The sequence below is a fragment of the Doryrhamphus excisus genome, chromosome 12 (genome assembly GCF_030265055.1).
Source record: "Doryrhamphus excisus isolate RoL2022-K1 chromosome 12, RoL_Dexc_1.0, whole genome shotgun sequence".
Lineage (NCBI taxonomy): Eukaryota > Metazoa > Chordata > Actinopteri > Syngnathiformes > Syngnathidae > Doryrhamphus > Doryrhamphus excisus.
In genome coordinates, this window is record NC_080477.1 from 19,873,010 (window position 1) to 19,881,433 (window position 8,424).

The window sequence follows — 8,424 nt, forward strand, 5'->3', positions numbered from 1 at the left end:
TCTCACCGTTTATTGGCACCATATTTGGTCCCGAATGGGACACCGGTTTGAAATCCTCAAAGCAAACGTTTTCAGTTACACACAGGGATTTTAAAAAATGTTTTGTAATATATCCACGTGGCTAAGCTAAGACGGAACAAGTTGCTGCTACAGAATTGGTCTATGTTGTGTGTTATGCCAAATATAATGCATATTTTTCGAGGGTTCATTTGAACAGCAAATATCCTGAATGGATGGGAGCGGAATAACTAGTCCTTGTGCTTGTTTCCAAAACAAATATTTCTGTACAGGAATCCATAAATGAACTAAATTGAACTAATCCTGACTCAACTTGACTTTGTCTTAATATTGTAAACTTATATAATATTTTTATAATATAAAAATATTATATAATAAATAATATTTATAACTTATATCTTGTATTAGTTGTTTCCTCATACAATGGCAGCTTTTTTTAAATTATGTATTTATTCAGGTTAAAAATGCTACTTATTTAGCATAATTACATAATTTTGCATGAATATTTTGACTTTATTCTGGTTATATTCTAACTTTTTTTCCAGTAAAACTGCAGGATTTTTTTCCATAAATTTTTGTAATTTTTGAATAATTATTCATGAAAATTACAACTTTTTTCCCCCCCATTTACGGCTTTTTTCCTCAATTTCACCAATAACATTTTTATAATTTTTTTTGTAAAATTGCAGCTTTTTCAATTTGTTCATGTTATTGATATTTTCTCGTAAAATTATTTGACTTTATTCTGGTAAAAGTCAAACTTTTTTCCAGTAAAACTGCAGGATTTCTTTTTTTTTTTTTTACAAATTTTTGTAATTTTTAAAAATGTATTCATGCAAAATTGGCTTTTAAATATGGCTTTTTTCCTCAATTTCACCAATAACATTTTTATATTTTTCTCATAAAATTGCAGCTTTTTCAATTTGTTCATGTTATTGATATATTTTTGTAAAAATTATTTGACTTTATTCTGGTAATATTCAAACTTTTTTTCCAGTAAAACCGCAGGATTTTTTTTTTTAACTTTTTAAAAATTTATTCATGCAAAATTGGCTTTTAAATATGGCTTTTTTCCTCAATTTCATCAATAACATTTTTATATTTTTCTCGTAAAATTGCAGCTTTTTCAATTTGTTCATGTTATTGATATATTCTCGTAAAATTATTTGACTTTATTCTGGTAATATTCAAACTTTTTTCCTTTAAAACTGCAGGATTTTTTTTTTAATTTTTGTAATTTTAAAAATTTATTCATGCAAAATTGGCTTTTAAATATGGCTTTTTTTCCTCAATTTCACCAATAACATTTTTATATTTTTCTCGTAAAATTGCAGCTTTTTCAATTTGTTCATGTTATTGATATATTCTCGTAAAATTACAGTGTTAATTCCCTTGCGGAATAACGGCGTGGTGACGGTATACTTTTTCCATGACTTTATTTTCATTATATTAATTTTTTTTTTGTAAATTTGTTATCATAAAACTTCTCACTTCTCAGAAAATTACCATTCCCCCTTTAACATCATAAATTCTGACTTTTTCCTTATAAAATTACAATTTCCCCCATTTTTGTTGAATATTCGCTTAATTAATGAGTAATCTTTTTCACCCTTTTATGTGACCCAATGTGATATAGAAGACCCCGAATGTTAGATAAAGCAGATATAGTGTGTTTATTGCATGAAAAGTCACAATGCATGTTTGTTTATAAGTTTAGAAATGGTGCCATGTGCATAATAATTAGCATTTAAGGGCTTTCTGCTTATACACAACATTGAAGATTCACTGTTTTTCTTCCTTTTAACCAGGAAAAACAAACTTGTGTGTGTTTGCATTCGTTAACTGTTTACAGAAAGGGGAGAAAAGTGTGTGTGTCTTAATTCTTTTATGACTTTGCCAGTTTCCCTAGTGGGTGTGAAAGTGTTAAGTCAGTGCGTGGTGCGTTTGATTGCAGACAGTAAATCACGTACACACGCCTCTCATGTGTTGTTGTTGGTGGTGCTGCATGGAAGTAAAGGAGGAGGAGAAGGGGGGTGCAAGACACATGCCTATCCGGCCTCGGAGCGCTGCTTAGCGGACACAAGCAGCCAGACAACCCCCCTACCCCTTCCACCCACTTTGACTTGCATATCAAGGCCCCGCCCTTTTTTTTTTCTCTCGCCCCCCCTCTCTCTTTACGCGTGCACATGTGAGGCGCGTGTACGTGCCATCGACCTGCTATGTTATGTGATTACCATTCCGGTCGGGTGGCACCAAGCAAGCAAGCCAGCTGTAATTAATAACCCCATAATCCGGCTTGCATGGCGCACACACACACTGCAGAGACACGGAGAGAGAATGAGGACAGTTTAACTGCAAAACACGGAGAAGAAATGATATAACAATGATAATAACTATCTGCTCCGAAAGAAGATTAGAAAATATTACCAGAGGACTTCGTGGAAAAAAAAAAAAACTTGATGAAATTCAATCCCTTACTTGTTAAAATAATAATAATAATAATAATAATGCATTAAGATTTAACAGGAGTGATTTAAGCCGGTTGGGAAAAAAAACATGTATTACAAAAGTGACACACTTTTCTATATTGCTTCGTGGAATTTTAATTATAACCACCTTGTTTGCTTTAAAATCGTCTTATTGACACGTTTCTTAAAAGCGGGGATTTATTTCTATGTTTTTTTTTAATTATTATTATTATTACAGCCCATTATTATAGATGCATTTTCCTTTTGGGTTATAAGAACCACAGTTTCTCAATACACATCCCAATCCACTCCACGCGTGTTTATTACTTACTTGACACTCTCCACTGACAGTGTCATGATCATCACTTTTTCACGCCTTTAGACACACAAAAAAAGGCGTTTTTTTTTTTACTTGAAGAATGCCTTTAAGGTTTTTGCAGCACTTTCACCAAAGTGAGTGGAATGTCAGCTTGCGTGTCGTGTTGGTGTTAATCAATGAAGTGGAATGACGCTAATTAATTATTATCGTATTGATGCGTGTCATTTAAGTCTGAGTCTGGCCTATAATGAAGGCATGTTCAATTCCTAAATAATACAAAAGTTTGTGTATTGTTTTATATTTATTATTATTGTGTATTCATTATTTGCACAACAATTTTGTTTGTATTTCTAATTTATGTTTATTATAATAACTTTTGTGTATGTTAACCAGATTTGCACAATATACTTATCTTGTTCATATGTTGCTTTATAATCAATTTCATTGTATTTAATTCATTTTTTGTATTAGTTTCCAAATAAATCAAGCAATACAGACATTTTTTATGTTATGTATTATGTTTTGTATTTCTTTAAGTCATTATTTCTTAAAAACACAAACATTATTGTTATTTTTCACATTTTTATTACCTTTTATTGTTTAGTGAAAATACACAAACGCTATAAATTCTTTTATTTATAATATATCTACTATATATTACAATATAATGCATTTTAAATGTAATATTAGTGCATATATTATTCATTAAATGTGGATAGAAATAAAAATGTTACCAGTTTTTTGTCCATTTCCGGATATTATTGTGGTGGGAATGGTGTTTAAAACATTCAAGTGTTTATAAAATGGTTTAAATACAATAATATGTGTATAAATAGGAGATGAAATGTAAAAAAATGAGATTGAAATAGGATGTCAAGGAGGGAGGAGAGAGAGAGAGAGAAAAAGAGAGAGCGAGAAAAGAGGGAGTGAGATTAGAGAAAGGGGCGGGGCTTGTAAAGGACTAGAAATGTCAATCTGAGCAAGGGAGTCCCAATAATCTAAAGCAATCTGTAAGGACCTGACCTTAGTCCATGCAGATCAATAGGCAAGAAGAAGAAGTGGAGAGCGGATCATTTCCACTGGAACTACACTCTTCCTCCTTTTTGACTTTTCTACTCGCCCCCATGCTTTGCTCACTCTAACACCAAGGAGAGGAAGAAGAAGAAGAAGAAGAAGAAGAAGAAAAAAAAAGTGGATATTCCTGCTTCTTCTCGCTTTGCTTCCCTCTCTCTCTCCTTCCCACCCGAGCCGACATGCCGTTCTCCCAGCTGGGCTACCAATACATCCGGCCTATGTACCCTCCGGAGCGCCAGGGGATGGCAGGGAACGCCCGGGCCGCCGCAGCAGCAGCAGCCGCCGCGGAGCTGAGTCCGTCGGGCGCTCTCTCCAACGTGCTGTCGTCCATGTACGGAGCCCCTTTCGCGGCGCCCGCTCAGGGCTACGGAGCCTTCCTGCCTTATTCCAACGATATCTCCATTTTTAATCAACTGGTAAGTCACAGTTTATTAACTTTAAACAAAAAAAAAACACATTTTATGCTTTTTTTCTCCTTTCCTTCGGTGCCTTCCAACTTTGTGTTGAACTTTGTTTCGAGTTGAACTCGGTTTAAAAATTAATACACATCACTTGAAAACACTAAATAAACAATTTCGGAAAGATATATGACTTAAATACATAAAAAGAACACAAAAGTGAATAAAAATGGCTTATATTGACTACTTCGGATGTGTGCAGGGTGCCCAGTACGAGCTGAAGGACAGTCCCGGGGTGCAGCACGCCGGCTTCGCTCACCACCACCCGGCTTTCTACCCGTACGGCCAGTACCAGTTCGGCGACCCCTCCAGGCCCAAGAACGCCACCAGGGAGAGCACAAGCACCCTGAAGGCCTGGCTCAGCGAGCACCGCAAGAACCCGTACCCCACCAAGGGAGAGAAGATCATGCTCGCCATCATCACCAAGATGACTCTCACTCAGGTCTCCACCTGGTTCGCTAACGCCCGGAGGAGACTCAAGAAAGAGAACAAGATGACGTGGGCGCCCCGGAACCGCACCGACGAGGAGGGCAACGTCTACCCCAGCGACCACGAAGGCGAGGAAGGCGACAAGAGAGAGGACGAGGAGGAGATAGACCTGGAGAACATCGACACGGAGAATATCGAAAGCAGCAAGGACGACCTGGACGAGCAGGACGACCTGCATTCGGAACTCAAACTGGACGCTAGGAGCGACTCTGAGGGTTCGGAGGGTTATGAGGATTTACCCGAGCAGAGGTTTCTCAAGGCGGTGCAAAGCAAAGAGCACCTCCACCAAATCCACCACCACCACCACCACCACAACCACGGCTCCCCTTTGGAGCTCAAAGCGGACAAACTCAACTCCGTCTCAGTCAGCTCCCCTCCCTCGGAGAACAACCAAGCCCCGGCTCAGAAACCAAAGATCTGGTCTCTGGCGGAGACTGCAACGGCGCCGGACAACCCTCGCAAATCCCCGCAGATGAGCGGCGGCAACCCCGCGGCCTCTACGGCTCAGAGCCTCATGGCCCCGCACAGACTCTCACTGTCGTCGTGTCCCGTGGGGAAGATCCAGACGTGGACGAACCGAGCCTTCTCGGCGCATCACTTGGCTCTCCTCAACTCCAACCACCACTACCTGCAGGGACTCAGCAACCAGGCCGGCGCCGCTTGTACCGGCCTGGCCCTGTACGGAGGCGGCAGGACAACAGAGGACAAGGGTGCCGGTGTGGACACTGCGGTCACAGGTACTGGCCCACGACACTGAGAACCCACTCTCCAAAAAAAAAAAAAAAAAGACTTGTTTTCTCTTTTACTCTCCCTTTTTTTTTCTTTTGGATTATTTCCTCTGTAGGCCACACATGAAACATGATGTGTGTGTGAGTGTGTGTGTGTGTGTGTGTGTGTGTGAGTGCTGACCAGAAAGCATTTAAAATATGAATAATTATAATAATAACGTCCCTTATTTCTATTGTTTTCACATTTTTGTGCACCATTCTCCACTTTTATGACTATTATTAATAGTATTGTTTACAAGAAGCAACAGTCCAATGCACTGATAGGCTCCATTAATAATAATAATAATAATAATAATAGGAAATAATTCATAATAATTAAGAGTTTAGTGCCTTTGGCTGGTTCAAAAACACAATTTTAAATTTTTTTTTAAAAATCCAGCAGTGTGCACTCATGTTTTTTTTCTACAGAAATCTCCTTTTTTTGTTTTTTTTTGCAAAGGCAATTGTCACTTTTTGCTGTTTTAGCTCTTTATTTACTTTTTAAAAATATAGTTTACCCCCCCCCATCTGAATATGGAATGTAAAATAGATAATAATACCATCTGTGTATAGCTACATTGTAAGCATGTCCTTGTGTAAAAAAAAATTGCTAATGTAATAATGTATGTGAGTAGTCTGTTTCTTTTTTTTCTTCTTCTTCTTCTTCTTTCGTTTCATTTTTATTTGTGAGGATTTGTTGATGGGGTTTTTTTGTATATAAAGTTAAGAATATGTACATACTTGTGAACCAAATTGTACAAGAAAAGTCTATATTTTTGGCTAATAATAAATGAATTGCTGCAACTTTAAGATGTTGCTTTGTTTTTGCAATTGTTTTTTTTCTCTTTGTAGGTTAAAAGAATGATTTATAATTAGGGGAAATATATTTTAATGCTGATATTATGGGGTTATCTTGATAGAAAAAGATGCATTGAACTATTTTACTAAAAAAATTCCTTCTCAGGAGATGAATTTTATGCAACTCATTCTCCATTTGTGTAGGTCATTTCCCCAATTAAAACAATGTGCCTATAATAGTAAACAAACACAGGTGTAAAACTAATAATTTATTTTTCTTTGCTCCCCCATGCACTGGAGTGTGAGCATGAATTTGCATGGCGTGGAAGTGGGATGCAAAAAAAAAAACTTGGTGTTGGAGCTCCCTCTACAGTCTGCTGCACAGGCACAGCCATTCTTTGCAACCACACACACACACACACACACACACACACTTACTTTTTTTTCTTCAAAGCTGCATTCTTTTATCTCATCTAATCTTATTTAGCTTTAAATTCTGCAAAATATATATTTGTCCTTTGAGAAAATGTCAGTAAATGTGTGATTTTGAGTTAAATATTGTGGCTGTAATAATGACTGAAAAACGCCATTGTCACTAATAATGACTAAAAAAAAAGATTAATCTTATAATATATAACCAAAATTTCACAAAGACTAATTTACAAATATATTTTTGGAAGTAAATGTTTCCTAAATAAAAGTACATAACCTTAAAATGGGACAAAAGTAAAATAAATAACAATAAATTGTATTTCTTGATTGGTTCATATTTTTTTTTTTTGCATTTGTTGAAATATTTAAATTATGTTTTGGGAAAAGAAAAAAAAATACAAATATAGTTTTTTTACGTGAAATATTTTTATTTATTTTTTTACTTGACATTATGAAATTGTTTATAAAACGCATAAAATAAGTTGTATAAAATGTGTCGGAAAGGGATGAAAAATAAGAGACATTCATCTTATTATATATATATATATATATATTTTAAAAAAATCTCACATTTCATTATATAAAAATCCATCTTATTTTCCATCTTTATATTCATATTTAACAGTTAAAAAATAACCCCCCTAAAATATGATAAATAATTGTCATGTTATTGTGAAAGAAGAGTGTGTTGAAATGTCGGCAAGATTAAGTTAAAAGAGGGGATAAAAGCAACCCGTCCAATCAATTACTATCCTCCTTAAGAGGCCCCGTCTGAGAGCATCATGCATATTCATAAGTCCATCATCAGCTGATTGTAGCCCCCACCCCCGAAACCCCCACCCCGGCAACGCCACCATTTGTTCCTGTTCCTGTCCTGGAAGTAACGGCTGGCATCATATGAAACACAATCGGATAGAAGAAAAAGAAGAAGAATATATAGTGGAGATGCATGATGGCGGCTATTAAAACAATCAGCTAGCTAAACAACTAAATAAACGCCGTGGACAGGAAGTGGTTTTGAACATCACAGGATGTTTGCTCACGTGAGAGTTATCACCTAAACGGGACATCAATATGGTTGTATGAAATTAGGGATTAAAAAAAAAACATAGTACACAAATCCTACGAACGTGGAATGCACCAGCTGCGGGGGTCACACAGAGGGGTGCCGGGTACCCTTGAGGGTGACGCTATAAATGGTGACTCTTCTCCAACAGGACCTTACACGGTGTGAAAATGTACAGAGTAAAAGTTTTGGTTGCCCCATCATGAAATGGAGTCATTAAAAGGAAATTTAATCTGCCACCCAGCCCCCGCGCCCCCTCCGAAGTGTTCATTGATCCAGCTGGATGGCAGCTTCAGTAAAATACAAAAAGGGGCGTGGGTTCCGATGGAGCCATCACAGGGCCTCCGTGTGTGAATGAGTTCGGAGTAAATAAACACCCAGGGCAACCCTTTGGAAGGGGGTGGGTGGATGGCATAGAGGTGCCCCCGGTGGAAGAAGAGGCTGCTTCAAATAAAGAGGGTCAGCCTTTTGCTTTCACCTCATCCACCCATTCTGTCAAATACCCCCCCTCCAACACCCACCCACCCCTCTTAGG

At 37.1% G+C, this 8,424-nt stretch overlaps 1 protein-coding gene across 1 annotated transcript; it reads left to right on the top strand.

Moving 5' to 3' along the window:
- Positions 1-3,815: 3,815 nt before the first annotated feature.
- On the top strand, positions 3,816-6,514 carry irx3a (iroquois homeobox 3a). Its single transcript, XM_058089117.1, has 2 exons — positions 3,816-4,295; positions 4,540-6,514. The coding sequence occupies exons 1-2, from the start codon at positions 4,059-4,061 to the stop codon at positions 5,581-5,583; spliced, it is 1,281 nt and encodes a 426-aa protein (XP_057945100.1). The 5' UTR covers positions 3,816-4,058; the 3' UTR covers positions 5,584-6,514.
- The last annotated feature ends 1,910 nt before the right edge of the window (positions 6,515-8,424 follow it).

Bases quoted from the DNA above. Each gene is read 5' to 3' on its own strand.
- irx3a (XM_058089117.1), top strand. From the start codon at position 4,059: ATGCCGTTCTCCCAGCTGGGCTACCAATACATCCGGCCTATGTACCCT. The intron at 4,296-4,539 runs GTAAGTCACAGT...GGATGTGTGCAG, and splicing joins TCTCCATTTTTAATCAACTG to GGTGCCCAGTACGAGCTGAA.